Raw genomic sequence first — 20,563 nt, forward strand, 5'->3', positions numbered from 1 at the left:
GAGTTTGTGTTGGTTTATTACATAAAATCTCAATGAATCAACACTATTTCAACTTGACAAAATGTAAAAAAAAATTCAAGCTCTATGAAATGATTTACAAGCCGATGTTTTTGGAAACGTACAAACCTCTCAGAAGAGAGTGACAAAGGTTCATTTACTCTGGAAAACCTCCCATACTTTGCTTTTAGGGACTCACTTATTTAAACATTTGTGTATGTTTTGTGCTCTCCGCTTGAAAATATATGCATGCCTACAACAGCATAGACCAAATCAGGCCATTCATCCTTTAATCTTGTTCACTCAATGTGTGCCTGTATGTGTGTGTGTGTGTAGAGTGTATTCTCAGGGTAGAAGGTAAGCACAGTGCTGATGCAGCTGATTTTTTTCCTTTTCCCCTAAAGGAGGGAAGAGGGAGGATAAAAAAAAAATAGATACAGCAGCAAGATTTTGATAGCTGAGTCGAGGAGAGACATTAGCCAATAAATGATGGGTGGTTAGAGAGAAGGGAGGAAAGTGCATGGAGAAGAACGGGTGTATTTTTTTTATTGTGAGGGCGTGTGCGCGTGCGCGTGTGCGTGTGCGTGAGCGTGAGCTCATGTGTGGCACATCCTTCCCTTCCAGGACCCCGTGCACCTCGTCAGTGGTCAAGGCCGGAGGCTGATGTTCAGCTGTTCTCTGGAGCTCTAACTCTCCTCTGACTGCCTGTCACACACGCAGCGATGTTGTGAGCTAACCTCATCCTGCCTGGAACGGCGCCTCTGCAGCACACGCGCACGCACGAAACCCAACAAATTCTCAGTCTCCGCCTTTTTTTGTGCGTGCTTCGAGAGGAATTGCTGTTGTGTCCAAATTTTAAAACGGTTGCCGTCAAAATCTATGACTATAACTTATCACTTTCCCCATCTAAACAAAATAAATATATATATGTAGCGAAGTAGAGGTCATCATGGTGCTTCACTCACTACCCGCCCCTCCCCAAACACACACACACACACACACACGCAATTAGTTAGCAACACACAATTACAAGTATATATATTTTTTACCCCCATCAGCCCTCTCTTCTTTTCCTGGCCTAACCATAATGCTCCACGTCATTTTGCCTGAGGCAGGATCTGGCCTTGATAGCGTTGCCTTCAGGGCTTTCAGTTTCATTTAAAACTCTTGGTGTATTAAGCGCTAATTATGCTGCTTAATGGCTTTGCAAAGGCAATAAAGAAAAACAACAAATAAAAAAATTGCTAATGACAATGACAGTAGTCGATGTAAACTTTTTGGCACCTGTTGATTTTAAGCATGTCATTTTAAATGGCTTAAGAAAAAAATATATCTTTAAAAAATTATGAAATACAAACTTCATCAACACTGCAGGGGGAATATTTTTAAACTGGGGTTTTTTTTCTACCGTTTTTTTTTTTTTTTTTTATTCAGGGTTTTATATATCCTGTGCCGTGCCGGGAGATAATATCAACTTCATCAAAACCAGACGAAGACAATCCTAATCACGCAAAATGCTGGTTTTACACATTCTTGAACAAAAAATTGTACCGGAGTTGTGTGAAAATGATTTTTTTTACTTATCTGATTTCATAATTTCCCTGTCATAAATTATTCCTTTTATTACAAAATGCAGCAAAGCACCACATGATGGGCCCTTTGTCAGGTTTTACTGCAGTGCTCTTTCACTTCAACCCATCCCCAAAACCGCATTTCCACTGAGCTTGGTGTTCCTTTCTTTTACTTTCCCTAAAAAGTGAGAGACTGCTGAATAACTATGAGAGCAAAGATCTTCTTTTGCATGCAGCATTCCGTATGCTCTGCCCACTCCAAATGGATTCAGACTAATTTAAAGCTCTTTAGATCTTTTAAAAGGTGTGTTTTTTCCATGATCCACTCTGATCTTCCCAGTTGTCTCTAACAAGCTTTTTTTCTTCAGATCTTGTCCTGGAAGAGTGTGAGAACTTCACAGCTATGTCATGATCCACCTAAATGGAATTTTAAAATCTTTGATGGTTTTCTCTTTTTTTTTTTTTTAAATATATTTTTGAAGATCACAGAGATGCATCACTTCTTCTGACTTTTAGAGAACCACTTTTTCAAAGACTAGTTCAGGTAACTTAACTTAGATTTTTTTTTTTTTTTTTGCTGGGCTCACTAGGTGTTTTCAGTATGTCAGTAGACAAGTTTTCAGATGATCAGGATGCATCACTTGGGCATTTTGCTTATTCCCAACATCGCTTTCTTTCAGCCTGATCCTTCTTAAAGGTTCCCCAACATCCTGCATATACCATCATGCAACTTGGGCCAGTGATTACTAGCGTTGCAGACACAGCACCACAACCCTTGGTGGAGTAGCTTGTTTGCCCACAAACTGTCGGCAAACCAGATACACTACTGTAACTCTTGCTTTGCACTCGTTTTTCTGCCTCACCCCTCGCTTTAGGGTGCTTCATCTGACCTTCATTCCCAAGATGCATCTGACTACACAAGAACCACTGTTTTTGAAGCTCACAAGAAAAAACGAAAATGCAGGGAGATGTCTTAAAGTGGACTTGGGAATTTTCAGAGGTATTCATAGTGCTAGTTTTCAGCTGCTCATCAATTGGCACCATTCAGGCTTGAACTGTTCTGACTAATTCCTACTTGATTCCTTTGATTTAATCCAAGAACCTCACTTCCTTCTTGATAAATACAATTATCTTGCAATAACTGTTCTGGCTGATGACTGACAGTATCTGAAGAGATAAAGCTCCTTGAACAACGCCAGATTTCCTAATCTGATCTCCCTCACATATTCCCATCTCATTTTAGGGTTGATGACCAGGATTCATAACTGAGACTTGCATATTTTGATTCAACAATGGAAACTATCATGAAAGCACATATTCAATGTAACCTGTCTGTATGCATGTACATTTTTCAGTGGCATCAGTGTCACCGTTCTGAAAAGTTCTCAGTTTGGTAAAGGTGGATCTCGATAGAAGCCACAACACTTTGAAAAACAAAACAGCTTTCACGGCATGTTTTGACTCATAAAGGTCTTTTCCTTCGGTCTGTCTTGTGAGGAAAGTCAAGCCGCAATGAGCGGAGCCACATCCCTACATGACATCGCAAGATATCAGCAACGCATGGACAACCTGTGAGGGGAGGAGAGCTTCTCAGATCTCTCCGACGCTAAACGTAGACGGTGAGTGAGTTCAAGCTGAAAGTCAAACCACAGCGAAGTCATTAAGAAACCAGCGCCTCTCTAGAAGGAGGGTGCGGGGAGACACGGACGAAGACAGGCTGAGAGAGAGAGAGAGAGAGAAAAGCCAGAGCGGAAGGCTGGCGTTGGAAGAAGATACGAGAAGAGAAGGAAACACATATTTGCACAGACAGGATGAGATTTTAAACAGATGAGGCACACTCGACAAAATCAGAGCAACTAAATAACAGCATGTTATGATGCTGGAAGTGAAAAACAAACTGCATGTGAGAATGGAAAAATAATGGAATCTGAGCTGCTGAGCACAAAAACAAAACCAACGCACTGAAGAAAACTGGAGAGCAATTTATAGTGTCTAAACAATCATGGAGTGCCTTGGGTTTTTGGTCTTTAAGAAGACAAGAGCAGCAGCTAAGGGCCAATTAGTAATCATTTGCTTTGTGGAATGACAAAAGTAATCACCTTCCACATTAAAAGATGAGTGTAAATAAGTGGAAGGTTTATGGGATATTGTACCAACGCATTACTGGAGATAGTCGGGCCGTCATTTTAGAGCGGATCTGTCTCTTAAATCTAATTCCACCCAGGATTTGCAGTAAGTGGAGCATAATGGCTTCCACACATTCTCATAGATGTAGTTCTTCTCCTGCGCCCAACAGTCAGCAAGTTAGCATGTCTGGTTTATCTGTGAGCCATCTAAAATCCATTAAACAGCACATTAGATTGTGCCAGTGTTATCTGCATCTCCCCAGTACTATGAATACCTCTGAAGCAACTTAGTATGCCTAGTACATGTGCAGAAGATGCATAATCTATCCATAAGTTTAGCCTGAATGTCTGATTAAAAAAAGAAGTAGATATACTTGCTCGTATTGAATTTTTATGGCATATTTTCAAATGCAAACCACTCAGGACATAAACTGAAGAAACTACAAGGTCTAAAAATAATTATAATAGTCTAGTGCAGCGCACCCTAAACTTTACTGCATGCCAAATTACATTCAAATGTTATTTACGATTTATGAGAAAAAGTTTCACAAGTTTAAATCTGAAATGTGTGGTCTGCTTTCGTATTAATTACACTGGAATCAAAACTGTCTGCAATAATTGTCAACATAGTTGTCAACATAGTTATAGTTGCATATTTTTGTGCTTATTCTTCTTCTGAAATTAGCTCACATTCAGTCAAACTTAATCCAGAGGGAGTTTGTGGACAAGTCTTGGCACAAATCCTCAGAGGTATTCCACCTCATGAACATACTTCACTCGAAACAATTTTAATGTCGCCATGCCTATTTATTAAGGCTTTTCATTTTACTGCAAGGACATCAACTCTTGCTGAAGAGAAACATCCCCGTAGAGTGATGTATGGTACTATGTTACTGTGCACCGGGGATATAGTTTAGGGTGAGGTGCAGCATCAGTTTTGTACGTGACTTTTGTATGTTCAGTCTTCGTCCGATTTACTTTTAACAGCGGTTGTCTTTGTCGCTCGTCTGTTACGGCCAAATTTGTCGAGCGCACAGCTCAAAGTTGTCTGAATGCTCCGTGGTCTTCATGATGGTGTTTGCTCACTAATGCTGTCTAACAAAGAACAAACTGTGGAGGCAAACAAACTCTCATACTTCCCAGCGGTATTTATTCTGCGATAACAACAAACACAGGTGGACTCTGTTTACACTTTTGAAAGCGTCTTGTTTTAATTGATTGTATTTCAGTAACAAAAAAATAGTTCAATGCTTCTGCGTCAGCCATATACATTGCTCTGTTTTTGCTTGATCGAAAACCCTTATAAAATACTGAAATTTACTGTTGTCATGAAACAGAACCGTGAAAATATTGACGTGAAATGAATGCGAGGCACAGTGTTTTTATTCCTTAAAATAGTGCACCCTTCAGTCCAACTTGAGAAAAGTTCAACAACCAAACCAGAATTAAATTCTTTGTTTACTTGCGCCCCCTCTGTACAGACATAAGTCAATTATGCCCACAGCAAACAAATCAAAGCTGACAAATGGAACAAGGTGACGTCCGTACTCCCTCCCCGGTGTTTCCAATGCTCTGCGCAAATCGCTTTGCAATAATCCTCAGGCAGAAAATAATTAGGGATAAAAAAAAATTAATTCAATGTTGTGCCCCTCTTGTCCCCAGCAAAGTGACAACTCTAAGCACTAGTTATGAGACATGCAGTTGTTTGCTTCCTTGTGAAAACATACGTGTATTAGGGCATGTGTGCGTGTGTGTGTGTGTGTGGGGGTAAGTGAACAGAGCAATTATGACACAGAAGGCTGTGGAAAATGATCAAGGAGAGACTAAGGGCAGACATGAGAGATCACATTGACATCAAACAGGAGGCAAGATGAAAGAAATGCTGCACGACTGACAAATAAGCTAAGGGAGTGGATAGTATTTAATGCATGCTTCGTTTCAGGTGTATAAAATAAGTAGTTATATTTTCTGCATTTAGACGTGTTCTTTTCTTTTCGAATCAACCGAGTAATTTTGAACCGAGCTGAAACAGATTTTGACACCGACTGCACGACACAGAAAATCTCTCCCAACTTAAAAAGTCTAATATAGCCGTTATTAGAACATTTCCTAATGTTCTAATAAAAAAACATTAGAAAATGTTTTTCTAATGTTGGACCATTTAACCAGCATTTAACCATACAGAGCTTTTAGTTCCATTATATAACTTCTGCCTTCAATAATTGTATGTATTGAAGTAACAACAAAGTGGGGAAAAAATGTGTCACATTAAGCTAAGATGTCCAGAGGATAATCAAAGTGGTTCCTGCAATCTCATGCAATTGGTAGAAATTAAGTTTGTGAAAAAGTGCTTCGTTTTTAATATACAAGATGCTGAATATATTCAAGGTGGTAGAAAGTTTTTATACTGTGCTTTGATGAAGTTTAAGTGGTGTTAACGTCTGTAAAATATGGAAATATTATAATCAGGTTTGAGTCTCAAAAACATTGGTATGGAAAATGAATCAGTCATTGGACGACTCTACTGCAGAGATGCAGAAAACAGCAGAGTATTAAATGCATCTTTGCTGGTTTTATTTTTAATAAAATGTGCCAGTGCCAGACATTTTTTTTTTCCATTTGAATGACAAATGCACATGCTGATAGATCAAATCTCAATCTATCAGCATTTTACTTCTGTTCCTGAGTGAAATGAAAACACATACTTACACGAATAAAACTAGGTTTTTTTTCCCCAAAAAATATTATGTACATTCCTAGCTACAATTTGCTTTTGCATTTTCTAGGCGTAGAGTTCTTTGCATGCGATTTGTTTCCACTCAATACTTTTTAAACTTGTAAGAGAAGATCTGTGCTCATCTGTGCTCTAAAATCTGCTGGCTGTATCTTCACTGTGCATTATTGCATTGAATCCTGTCCTACCATGCAGTATTATCAAGCATAAATATCCAACCTCTTATCCATGTCCCGAGGCAGTCATTAGAAAGATCAGGAGATTCTCAGGCTTTAATTCTAAAAAAAAATGTAAAAAGTCGGTCTGTTTTATTTATGTGATAAACTGGGGCACACACAAAACAAATATACGCATACAAAATGTGTTCAATAAAAATAATAATACACTAAGACATAAAAAAAAAACTGCAGGAGAAACAGACAGTACTGTGATGAAGTGTTCTCCCTTCTACATACTGCTACTGTTTTTGCTTGTTTGTCATCCTTTGCTTGTTTTAGAACATTATGTACAAACACAAATAGACAAGGATAACCTAATGAATACAAAATGCAGTTTTCCAAAGATTATTTCATTTATAAAGGAAAGAACTGTCTAAACCAAGCTGCTCCTGTGAGAAAAATTGACTCCCTCACATACATAATAAATGGTTGTGCCACCTAAAAATGGCCGTTAATTAATCTTTTACATCGTTGTGAAGGAAGTTTGGAACGCTCTTCATTTTGGTTGTTTTGAGTCATTCAGAGGTGAACTTGCTGGCTTGCTTCTAGATCACTGTCGTGCCGCGTGACCCGAGTGTGCCGGAGGTTAATGTCACAAACTGACGGGAGGGTCGTCTCCTTCAGAAACAGCTAAACAGGTCCAGGTCCTTCCTCCTGGCTCTGATTTGTTGTTTCTGCATCAATAAAGTCTTTTGGAATTAAACTGAATTTGAATTGAATTTAGTTTTCTGACTTGTCTTCTCTCAGCTCAAATGATCAAATATTTTATTGCATCGGTAAATAAAGTAGTGATACAAAACACTGTGAAGAGACAAAATCCTGGCAAGCATCAATTTTTTTCAGGCGTTAGGCACACAAGGTTAACAAAGTACTAGTGTGCGTATGACATGACGGACATATCAGTAAATGGATGAAATAAACAAATCCCAAAATATAGTCTACACTTGGGCGACAGCCGAGAGTGCAAGCTTTATGAAATGCTGTCAATTTGCCTCTTCGTGGAGAAAAGACCAAATCCTTTATTCACAAGTTGATGCTTTTGCTTTTGCTCCGACTCTGACTAATCCTCCCTCCTGCCCTCTTCTTCATAGAGCAGCAGCAGGGCAATTTATATTGACGGAGTTAACACTCCAACAAAACAAAATTTTATCTTACACGGAGGCAAAAGCAAATATTGCTACAGGAGTGGATAGCATTTAAAGACCTGGGAAAAAAAAGTTCTGCAGTTAATTTGCAAAATGACTTGTATTAAAATTTTCCATAACACTATCCTTCACAAGTCAGCTTTTTTTGTGTGCAGATTCAACTCTACTTTTATTATTTCTATTTTCTGGGTTAACCATGTACAGGTTTGTGCACAAACACAAATGTATCTTTCACTTGTACTGTAATAAAAGTAATATACACCCACTTTACGTTTAAAGATTAGAGCTGAAATGTAATGAACCGATCATTTACCCATCCAGAAGATCAAAAGGCCTGACATTTCACAAAATGTTTTTTTGTTTCATTTAACATTCATTTCAAGGAAGCAGTTTGGACAGGGAGCTTATTTGAAGCAATAAGGTAAACCATGGCTCACAAATAAATTATTTGATTTGAGTGGAAAACCTAAATGTCTGCAGCATCAGCCAAATATGATGATGCTACATCTTGTCAGTCTCTGATGTTTTGTGGTTGAATAACAGCAAACGTTTGCAGCCAGGTTTCTGAATCTATCAGAAGTCTACACAGACAAAAGGTGTAATATTCCTTAATAGGTCTTGAAACACCCATTAGTCGCAGTGTTAGTTGCTCACGAATGATTCAGTAAATAAGGAATGTGGGTGTCTGCAGAATCCATGATGGATTATTCCAACATAAATGATAGAATTTAAGCGACGGTACCTTATTATAAATCCCTTATGAATCTTTATTCGAAATGACATAATACGCACTTGTTTCTCCGTTGTTGTGATCCTCTGTGTTTCCCACTGCAAAGGAACGCAACCAATAAAGCCCAAAAAAAGATTGCGTGGAAGATCCGATTAGCCAGCAGAGCTAAAAGGGACACAGTGACCGATGGAGCTCCCTACCAATTCCATTGACTTTCTACCCATCACTCTTCTTTTACTCCGGTGGGAAGGATGATCAAAGAGCAGCAGAAGGAAGAAGATGGAGAGGGAAGAGAGAGTAGGAGAAGGAGGGTGTTTGCCTTGCATGCAAATATAAATATGCGTGTGTGTGTGCGTGTGTGTGCACATGAGTATCCTGAATAACACCCTGGATCTGGAATTCGTAGCAGTAGCACAGAGATACCGGTGCAGATTTCTGCTTTGGTTGCTCTCTGTCTGCAGGTCTTAATATTAATGCCTGTCTCCTAATTATGTGCTTTTCTGGTTTGAAGTCCTGAACAATGTGTTCTAATTAAGTCTTCAGCATCCCTTCCCTGCACTGTATGTATATTCATCTCACTTCTTCCCATCATTAATGACGGAATCAATGATGGAATGCTTAGGACGGGAACGGCACAGTTAACCTTTGATTTCCCAACAGCAAAATAAGCACAAGCACAAATGGTTACGTGCAGTAAGCGTTTAATTACAAGCTAGAAAAATCAGTTTGGCACAGGGCAGCTATGTGTGTGTGCTACATGTAATGTGTTGTATCCATGATCAAATTTGCAAGGTGTTTGGGTGAGTAATTAGACCGCCATGCTTTGTGTCTCCCAGAGACGAAGAAGAGAAAGGGGGGAGAAAATGATGAAATCAATGATCAACACACAACTGTGGAAACACAAACACGCATGCCTGCAAACATCAAAGATAACACAAGGTGCAAGAAATCACCACAAGATTATCTGAAGATAATCAAACTGTGCAAATCTGCCTCTAAATTTACAAGATTACAGTATTTGTAGTCATGACCTGAATAAAAACGTCTCAGAACCAGCAACCACCACATTAAGCATTTTAAAAGCCATATATTTTCCTGCAGCTGCTCAATCGTTCAGTGCATTTCATTCATCTGTCAAGTAATTCTTCAAAGTATAAAGCAACATTCATGGTTGGAATGTGGCAAAATTAGAAAAAACCTTCAAGGTGTCTGAATGCAAACTTTGCGAGGCACTGAATGTCGATCAGAAAAACAGCCTGTCCTGCCCACCCTTTGTTAAACAGGACTATTGATGCTAATAGATGGAATCATTATGTAGCTCAGGATTAAATTGTCCAAGTCAGTGAGGTTACTTTAGGTTGAAGCTAAAAATCAACATAAAAGAACTTCTTTAAAAAACATAAAAAATATGCCAGTGGACCTGGACAAAGTGAAACATATAATTATGTTCTTTTTTCTCATTTTTTTAGCTCTCAGAAAGGATCAAATTTGAACAGCGAGTTCTAAAGGAGGATAATTACACCTGTGTTTTAAATGGTTACATTTTCATCAGTAAAAGCCTAAATGGCTTAAGTGGCTACCCTCCAAAATTTGCTATAATTGATCTAAGTGAATATGAACCCAAACCTGGGGGGGAGTTAAAAAGGTTCATCATTCTATGGGAGGCACTGCTTGGTTTGATTTTGACTTTTGACAGAAACAAACAGTGCATTCTCGGTTGTGTGTTCCTAATAAGTATATTGATAGGCCTTGACACGGGAGAAAGTCGATAGTGATGCCACACAATGAGTGATACAAAGGGTGCTGTGTATAAATTTACAGGCTTCTATTTGATTATTTATCTAATCTTGGGTTGCTGGGCCTAATAATTCTGCCTTACAGGTGAGTGGACGTTATAAATCTTGGCATCGTTTTACTTTTTCTCCTGTGGGAAGATGATGAAAAACAAACTATCACTCTTCGTCCTGTTTTTAGCAGTCTGTCGTTAAAGCTGGCATTGATAAGTGGCAGTCTTCCCATTAACAGCCCAGACTCAAAGGAGCCATAAATTCAAAATTGTGCGCGTCTGCGGGAGTGCGCGTTCGTGTGTGTTCATGCATTAATGAATGTGCTTACGCACGCAGCGGGATGCGCAAATGCATCTCTCCATACGTCGATCTGGATTGCCTGAATAATCATGAGCACCGCAAACTAATAAAACTGCGCAACCTTCAGGTGATACATCTCTGACACTGGGAATCAAGGACCCAGTGTCTTGATTTAGACATATTTTCCTTACGCAGTCCTCTCACGGCCGCACAACGAACAGACAAAGTGGGGGACGAATATGCAAACACACATTCAATAAATAAGAGTGTTCACATGCTCCTGTCATATTCCAGAGTTTACGTATTGAGAGATTGATGCCAGAGGCCTTCACAGCAGAAGAATCATTGCTACAGGCAAGTCTTCAAAAGGGAGGTGGCACTGCACGTCATCCATTTTCACCCTGACCCTCGAACTCTGGCTCTTTACAAGCATGACTCACCGACCAAGTCATTCACACACTCAGCATGAACTCCAGATAGACTCTAGCTCTCCAAATGCCAGCAGAGATAAAAGATGAAGCAGCGGATGCTCCGTGCTAACAGTAACTACTATGGAGAACCCCCCACCCCGGGAGATGACTAGCTTTAACTCAGATGTAATAAAATAATACTGTTGCGCTGATCTTAAGTAAAATGTAAGGGCCATAAAATATTAAACAACCACATATTTTTATGCGAGCAGCTGGGATAATGTGGGACAAATGCTGTGCTGAGAGCAGAAAAATGTTTGAGTGTCTAAAAATGTACAGCATTAACACTCTTCCAGCCCAATGCCATGTATTTAGTCCTTAAAAGCGTGTGTGCAGTTGAGTGTCTGGTTCGTTTTATCTGAATCACAACAAACCTTGATTTAGCTGAGAATCAACCGGCTTCGTGTAATGGGCTGTTAACCGTAACCCTCCCTCCACATCGCTTTTGAGTAAGAACCCACCAAGAAAACACATTGCAATTCTCTCCCTGCACACACATTCGCACAAACACACAGAAAACACTGAAATAAAAAAACGAAATAAATATATGCGCTGAAATGCCTTCCCTCGCAGCCCCATAGGCTAGCTGTTGAGTTAGTACCGCTCCCATCACTATGCACTAGTGTTCCTGATTTAGGTCCAATCCTGCCTCCAGGCCGAAAATCTGTCCCCCTTCACGCCTCTCCCCAACTAACCCCACGTGTCTCAGACCACCAGGCTGTAAGCCCCTCTGAACCGTCACTCCATCAGTGAGAGGAAGGCATGTGGAGAGGGACGACTTTGCACACCCCAGCAGTTTTTCTCCCGCACTGAGATGTACTTAGTGTACCCTGACTGGCAGCTACAAGGTGAAATGTGATACAAGAAGTGAAAAAAAATATATCTTTTTTTTTTTTTTGTCATGCTAAAAAACATGTACTCTCTCCCACAGTGGCAGCCAGTGAGCTGCTTAAAGTTACGTTCCTGAAGTCAAGTTGAATTTTGCTTTAGCCGTCACATGTCCTCTTTGACTACAGTCAATTTTACAAGCTCTGTTAAATACACAGTTAGACATGTTACATGTCATTTTAATAGGGAAATAAATTACTTGTCATTTTGCATACCTTACCATATCCACAATGCATGTGGTCCTTGTAATTTTTGCATTATTTTTCTCAAATGACATTTTTTTATATATTTAAAGCAATATTTATAAAATAGCAGAGTATGCAGGCTGGTAATCCAACCAAATAATATGTTCCTATTGAAAAACTACACTACAATCATAAAGTGAAAAAATATAGGGTCATGCAACTGTAGTATCATAATCCCTTACAGAGCCATTACTCTGCAAGTTATCTGATGGCTGAAGGAGGTGATTTTCCTGATTTCAAAAAGAACAATAATCTCCAGATAGTCGAGATTAGTCCCCAGAACAGAAGCAACTTTCTTGATCAGCTGGTTTAGCCTCTTTAAGTTCCTGGCTCTGGTGCCGCCGTCCCTGCAGACGACGGCAGAAGACAGTGCACTCGCTACAGATTTACCTCACTGCAAACAATGAAGGAGCAAAACTTCCTCAAGAAGCCTGCTCTGTCCTTTCTTGCAGACAACTTTATTATTGCAACTCCAGTCTCGTTCGTTGTCCAGGTAAACACTCAGGTGTTTACATTCCTCCATCACCTCCATTTCTTTCCCCACGATGGAAATAGTGTTTCTGTCACGGGAGAACAGATTGTTGATTTCTCTTGAAATCAACAATCATCTCCTTGGATTTGTTCACATTCAAAATGAGATGGTTGTTTCCACACCATGCTGCAAAGTGGCCCACCATCTTTCTATCCTCAGTGTCCTGACGGACTAATTCTACAAATGACTGCAGTCTGTTTTTCACTCAAAGTTAGAGATGCGCAAAGTGAGAAGAGACGGTGAGAGAGCAGTTCCATGTGGCGCTCCTGGCTACCAGCTCAGCATGGAGCTGGTACAACATGACTGAAATAATAAAAAAAGCCTAAGGAGATCTTCTAAATTGTTCTGTCACCTTCTTAGCCATTTTTTTTTCTTTGAGTTGTATGATTTTATCCCATCTAGGGAAAGAAAATGTTTATACAAGCTATTAAAATGTTAAATTCCAAAATGAGTAGATATATATCTTCAACCAGAACTGTAGGTCTATAAACACTTATATAAGTGTCTAATGTTCACTATTAAGAACACGTAGCCCTTACATGTTCTTAAGAATATGGTAAGATAGATACGCTCATTTAAGAAAACTTTTTCCAGAAAGAGTTTAGAAAGAAATTTTATATAGAATTCTCCTCCCTAATTCCAGTTATCACATCACGCCAAATATTTCTATTTTTATTACAATCCTTTTTTTCAAACATTGTCTTTGAGCTTTGCAGACTCTTTTCCTTTTGGCTTTTGTTCTGCTGTGCGTCTGCTCCACCGTGTGCAGAGCCGCCTCAAAGGGCCCCAACCTGCCTGTGACGCACCGAATCACCGCACCATCTCTGGAGATAAACGCTGTCTTTAATTATCAGCGATCAAAGAGCCGAGCGGCAGCTTGTGCTCGCAGTCTAGGATTCCCATCAACAAGTATTTTTTTTTTTTTTTTGCCCTCGTCTATTCAGAGAAGCTGCCATCGTATTTTCTGCCTTCTTTCCAGGCGTCGGTTTTGATCAAGAGTGTAATGAAGTGCTGCACCATCAGACTGACTCACATATGCTTATCTAAAGTGGAGACTATGACTCATAAAGCATCTGCACCCACAAACACACCCCGGGGTGTATACATGTAGAGAAACACACGTTTGGTTAATTTCTTCTTAGCAGTTATTATCCAGATTATATTTTGGTAGATTCTTTGGCACAGTAAAGAATGCATGAGCAGACTGGATAAACAAATCTACAGGAATGTGACTGCTGTGAATAAAGTTTCACCATTTGAAGTTGGGTTTAAAAAAAAATACATACATTTTTGATGATTGCTCAAGATTAAAGAAAAAATTTCCAAGCTCTACAACCTACCACAGAGTACACATAAAAGGAATGAAAATAAAAAAAATGATATGGAAAGGCATAAATTGGGAAATACTGAAAGAAGATGAGATACTGAAAAAAAAAACTGAACGTAAATGAAATGTGGAAAAGAAATTGAAAGAAGAGCAGCAAGAAAGATGGAAGGAAAATTACTTCTGACAACTGGGAGATGAGAGGAAAAAGATGGATGAATTATCAGTTTTACATCTTGGTGTGTGCGTGTGTTTTTGGAGGTTGGTGAGGTTTCAGCTGAGGTGTTTGCTGGTGAAAATATTCCTGCAAGTTCAGTCAGACTGCTGGCACCAAAAGAGAGACATCCTAGCAGATTTTCAGACTGTCAAAGCTCAAACAGAGATGAAGTTGGACGTTTTTCTTTTAAAAAAGAAACTTGCCAAAGAAAGCTGGTAAAATCTAAAAAAAACAATCTGTGATCGCTTTACTGTGTTTTTACGTCTATCTCCTTTTGGTCTTTTTTTTTTTTTTTTTCCTCCTTTCTTCTATGGACCCCCTTTTCCTTCGGCTTTCAAGTCCACTCTTCATTTCTTCTTCTCCCTTTTATCCAACGCGCAGAGAGTTTCCCTAAGTCCCGCTGGAGCATACTAAACAAGGCCCAGGGGTCCAAACAAGAAAACGGCAGAGGAGGACAAACCAGAAGCAATCCATAATGGATTTTCTACTCACTTTCATTTCTTTTCTGTGGGGAGGTGCAGTGAAGGCATCACTGGCTTGAAATGAGAGACTCAGGATATGGAAGGGGATGAGAAGAGTTGACAGGGATGCGAAGCAAGCAGAGACAGGAAAAGGTCAACAGGGAATCGGTGCAATGAATATTGTTCCTTTTTGTCTCAGAAAAGCCTGAGTTTCACTTCACCAAGTCTGGTGACACTTATGCAGATGGTGTTAAAACTTATCACATGTTACAGATAGGTAGTGGGTATAGATGATGGGTGAATGGTTTGGTACATTTCCTGAATGATTTCAGTCTACTGTGAGCAGTCCAGATGTCAACGTCACACACATGCTTGGCTCTGTGTCTGATTTTGAAACTTGAAAAAGCTTATGCACATGAATCACACCACCAGCCAAACACAGACAAGTCTTCTCCTTCCACTTAGAGCATTCCATGCCAATACTGCATTTGCTTGAGTGAATAATATCTGATCACAGCCAGCGAAATCAAACACTGCATCAAATGGGAGACAATAACAAACAAAACTGTAGGATATAGCAAAAAAATGTTTTTTATGAAATAACAACCAATTCATTCTGTACTCTAATACTTAGTTAAGGATACAAAGTATCCATAACTATCAGTAACAAAGAATCTGTATCCATAATATATCTATATATATATTTTTTTTTATTCTTATTATTTTTATTATTTTTGCTTTTAAACAATACCAGCATTAATTGGCTTATTTTAAGATTCACTGGGTGAATACTTGATGAGGATTCAACTAGTGTAGAATATGTATATTATTTAATTGTAGGATTTTATATTTAATTTTTTTAAGATTTATTGTTGGTGTTTAGGTATTGTCAAAAATGTCTACCAACAATACATAATTATCTAATATATTTAAGTTTCCAGTCAACTTTTAACACAGTGGACCAGTGCTGTAGTCCATACTACTAGTAGTGGTAGAGACCACATACCTTATCATAGTATATGGTATCAAACATATAAGCATAGCAATACCAGCCTCATATTTTGGTGTAATCTCTCTGGGTTGGACATTTGATACTGCTACCTGAGTGTCTGAATGTTGGCTCACAAAATGTTTTTTGTGTTTACACCCAAGTGCCAACAGCTCTGAAGGGAAAATCCAGTGAATCGCCTTGAATATGTCACAGAGTCAGTGTGGGATTAGTCACTAAAAATGTTGCTCCCAAAGCACCTGGAGCAGTTTTAGTTCCATCCATTTTTATGATGCATCTACAGTTTTGACTAAAGGTGACAGCAAAGGACGCTGTCGAGTTGACACAGCGTCACATAATCATAAGATCGTCATTTGTCAAAGCTTGCATGAAACACGAGCACATGTAATGAACGTTGATGGCATGTTTACCTTGTTCGCAGGTTCCCTGGGCTTGGCGGCCCATCATACACAGACAGGATGTCAAAATCCTCCTCCAGGGCGAAGCCTTGAAACACCAGCTGTATCCGGTTATGATCCGCTCCCACAATGACCCATGTACAGTTGGCATAGTTTGGATAACCGTAAGGATATCCAGGACTCTCTATCGTCCCATTGGGACTGTGTAGAGTATAACTGCAGTTCTGAGCTGCAGAGAGAGGAAAAAAATAACAAAAGAAGACTGTTAAAAAAAGACCAGAGGGCATGCTAGAGCAGGTACAGTGTAGATGATTTTCTTTTCTTATGCTATTGCCTACACCAACATACTTTGAAGAAAGAAAATTAGAGAAGACGCACACCCACAGTCAAACTGTTTGGACCAAGTGCTGCAACATCCATTATCACCCACAGCTTGCAGCATGAGCTATTAATATTGTTGTGCTAAATGGCTCACCGTCTCCACTGCTTTCCTTACCTCTTTACCACTTCTACCGTCACACACATGTTCAGCCACCGGGCCTGGCTCCACATTAATAACTGGTTCTCATATTAATGTAAGACATAGAGTTGCTCAAGCAAAGAAGACAAGGGGGAGGAGAGGATGCAGAGAGACACACTTGAGTGCCTTTTTAATTGATGTCACCTCCTGATTCCTCACCCCACCCCCCAATCGGGTTGTACGGAATGAAATTTTAATAGTACATGTTGCCATCTATCTGAGGTGGGTACGTAAAATGGGAATTCTGCGTCTATGCGCTCCATCTCCATGGATTTCGCTGCGGGAGGAAATAATGTTTTACTGTGCGAACTGTTGTTTTATGTTTTGTGCAAGTCTCCATGTTATGTGAATGCCTGACTGCGAGGGAACAAATGAATAAAAGTGCTTTGGTATCGCTCCCTAGCTGATGTTGCAGTGATTTGATATCTTTTTGGTAACGATGGTTATCTCCCCTCAGCAGAGTGGACTGAAGTAACTAGTTTAAATCTCCTCTGTAGCAAATGTGAGCAGTCAGCTGTCAGTCTGTTACCAACAAGTGAAGAGAGGACACAATCTGATTTTTAGAGACTGGCAGCAGGACTGTTGCATTGTCATACAAGCTGTAGAAAAGCCGCCTGTGCAGACAAGCACCCTCACATGGGTCCTATTTTTCCACGGGATGTATGTTTTATTTTTGTCTTAGATAAAAAATATAATCAAACTGGAGTCTTCCTATAATGTAATTAGAATGCAATTATTACTTATAATATTTGCATTCTGAAAATAACATGGTCAATGCAGCCACTTGTTTTGTTCTTTAGAAATGATTGTTTAGCACCAATATCACGGAGAATGAATTGCTTCTCGCTAACGCTAGAAAGACAGATCAAGTACAGCGAATGGATGAAAGAGGTTAATAATAACAAATGTTTTTTTTAGAAGTGGCTTTCATAACATTCGAGGTCACTTTGCAAAGGTTTCAGTGCTCAGCAAATGTATTCAAGCCCTTCCAAGAATTTTACATTTTGTTGTTTTCCTATAGTGATTCATTGATTTGGGATTTCAATAAACTCGTGATTACAAAGCATTCCATTAATTGTGAAGATTGAGGAAAATGTTACACTTTTTTCTTTTTTCTTTCTTTCAAAAAGAACATTTGAAAAATGTACATGTTTTTTCAGGCCCCATTCCTCTGATATCTCAAAACAAAATCCGGTGAAACCCCTTGCAAGTCACTGAAGTAGTAGCCTAACTATGTGTGAGATAACATTAGTAAATACAGCTGCTCTGTGAAATCCTCAGAGGTTTGTCAGAGATCATTAGTGAACAAGCAGCAGCATCACAACCAAGAAACACAGCTGGCAGGCCAGGGATAAATTAATAGAGCAGTTTAATGCAGAGTTTGGTTATAAGACAATATTTCCAGCTTTTAATATCTTATGATGCCGATTAATTCCTTTTCTGAACTACAGTCCAACCAATATTAAACAGTCCAAGCAAATATGGTATCAAGTAATATTTTTTGTGAGCTCTTTTTTACCCAAGTGCAATGAAAAAAAGAATTATATATCAGTACAATGACAAAGGGAATCTTGAATCTAATCAGGGAACCACTTAGGAAGGTCTGCAGCAGCTGCATATACCGAGGCTCAGGTGCCAGCAACTGTTGATGGTACTTCTGTTAATCATGTTCTCCAAAAAGCTGGTCTTAGTGGAAGAAAAAATGTCAAAGGGAAGATTCTGTTCAGCAGTCACATGGGACCAGATTGGCATGGATAGAGCTAAACACAGGGCAGCGATGGAGGAAAACCAATTAAAGGCTTTAAAAGACTTGAAAGTGGTTGCATAATTTTACATTCCTGGAATTGTAGATGAAGTTACAATGACATGGCTTAGTCCAAAGCATATTCACCGGAAGACTGTACAGTTTGCACCTTAATACAGTTAAGAACGTGCAACTGAAAATTGATTTTTACAGATACTTTTCTTCCTATTTTCAGCCATTTTAAGAGAGGAATCGGCATAAATCTATCTCTAGAGGACCTGCACCTGTAAACGCTACAAAAAGTGGTTTTAAAAAGTATTGAGTTATAAAATCTCAGTTATAAATGGATTGCCATATTGTCTAAAATGCATTTGTTACGAGTACTGTAGACATGTCTGTGAAAGAAATGTGCTCAAACAAAATGCAAATGATCAACTAAAAGACAGCATGAAGGAAATATTGAATAAATAAAATACAATTTTAAAATATGTTCATTTGAGACTACTTTGGAAAAAATAAATAAATAATCCACCTAATTTATTTGTTGTTACTTGTGCTACTTTGTCCACAGTCTCTAATGGCTAGCTCAATCCCCAAAGCACTGAATCCCTCCAAACTTTCTCTCCGAAATATTTTTCATGTCTGACACACGTGCATGGATTACTAGGCACTAAGACAGCAGGCATGAAAACGAGATGACAAGGAAAACAGTCGTCTGAGAATTACTTACAACTGAAATAAATATTTTCTTTAAGAAGCAGAAAAAAGAAAATGAGAAGAAAGGAGCCACAAATTGAGCATGGACATCGTTAATCCCTGGTTAGGCACACAAGCAAATTCGGCATTTGTTGTCCCAGCTTTATTCGAGGCTTTTATCATTTGAAGGAAGGCACATCAGGCCTTTTGTGAATTCCAGCTTGCAGCTGGAAAACATGCCGTGACACACACGCAAACAAAATAATATTAACTTTTGGTTGCAAGTAAATGACAATACACTCCTGAGAGGATGAAGAGTGGATGTGGTTTCTGCATGGCATCACAAGCAGCAGCACAAGAATAGTATCATCTCGAGTCAGAGTATATCCATCACGGTGCTGTTGACTCCTGGAGGCCTGTCTCAGCAAAAAAGAAAGAAAAAAAAGAAAAAATCGACAGTAGCCTCTCAGCCGTCACTTTCCAGATCCTCATATCTGCTTGACCTCTTCCAAAAGATGCTAATGTGCGAGTGCTTGAACTCTGACAACTTGAATATATTTAGGCAGCTTGTTGCATTGCTGGAAAAAAAAAAAAAAGGAAGTAGAAAAGAAGCCAAATAAAAGCGGCAGACAAAACCAGATCACTCGCCCCTCAAACGCAGAGAAAAGAACTAAACACAGCAGCACTTACTCTTACTCAGTGTTGTGTTCAAGACCACCTAACCCGAGACCAAGACAAGACCAAGACCAGAGTGTATCGAGACCGAGACAAGACCAAGACTTTTAGGGTCCGGGACCAAGTCAAGACCAAGACCGAGGGAAGTCGAGACCGAGTCAAGACCAAGACCAGCGCCAGTATGTGACAATAAAATGTGAAACATGATCAAAATCACTAAAATTGATCTAAAAGACCCACATTCACGTAAAAACACCTAGATATTTTACACAGAGAACTGGAATAAACAAACATCTTTATTTAGTACTTCTATGTTGTAATCACAGAATTTCAAACAATCAAAGTCGATCAAAATAGTATTTTCCCTGCCTTCATGAACAGTACATACATTTATGTTGTTTTTAAATGTGCTATTTCAAAACCATGTGCACATGTGTAAAACTGAAAAAATGCCAATCATTTCTCTCGTTTCTCTCTCGTATACAGATTATAGCTACATTATATAACTTTTCTTAAATAAATCTATATCTATCACCAAGTTGTGACAATATGTTATGACACAGATAATTTGTTGAAAAAAAGATTGATCTGTCATGGTTACTTATTGACAGAACCATTACGAACCATTGTTCTGTCATGGTTACGTACGTCACCTTATTATGGTTATTAATAAACATAGGTAGAGACTTCCACATCAGTCTCCTCCTTCATGAGAAGTATTGAACAAGAACCCAAATATATTACGATTATCTATTCACTTTTATTTTTGCTCTGCT

The 20,563-nt window shown here is 39.0% G+C and overlaps 1 protein-coding gene across 1 annotated transcript in view; it reads right to left on the reverse strand.

The window, feature by feature from the left end:
* csmd2 (CUB and Sushi multiple domains 2) overlaps positions 1 to 20,563 on the reverse strand; it is a 222,725-nt gene that overhangs the window by 182,153 nt on the left and 20,009 nt on the right. Inside the window, exon 2 of the mRNA XM_055058804.1 lies at positions 16,165 to 16,381. Within this exon, the coding sequence (XP_054914779.1) occupies positions 16,165 to 16,381 (217 nt within the window). The remainder of the gene's footprint in view (positions 1 to 16,164; positions 16,382 to 20,563) is intronic.

This window comes from Poeciliopsis prolifica, unplaced genomic scaffold, assembly GCF_027474105.1.
Source record: "Poeciliopsis prolifica strain line A6 unplaced genomic scaffold, Auburn_PproV2 SCAFFOLD052, whole genome shotgun sequence".
In the NCBI taxonomy this organism is placed as follows: domain Eukaryota; kingdom Metazoa; phylum Chordata; class Actinopteri; order Cyprinodontiformes; family Poeciliidae; genus Poeciliopsis; species Poeciliopsis prolifica.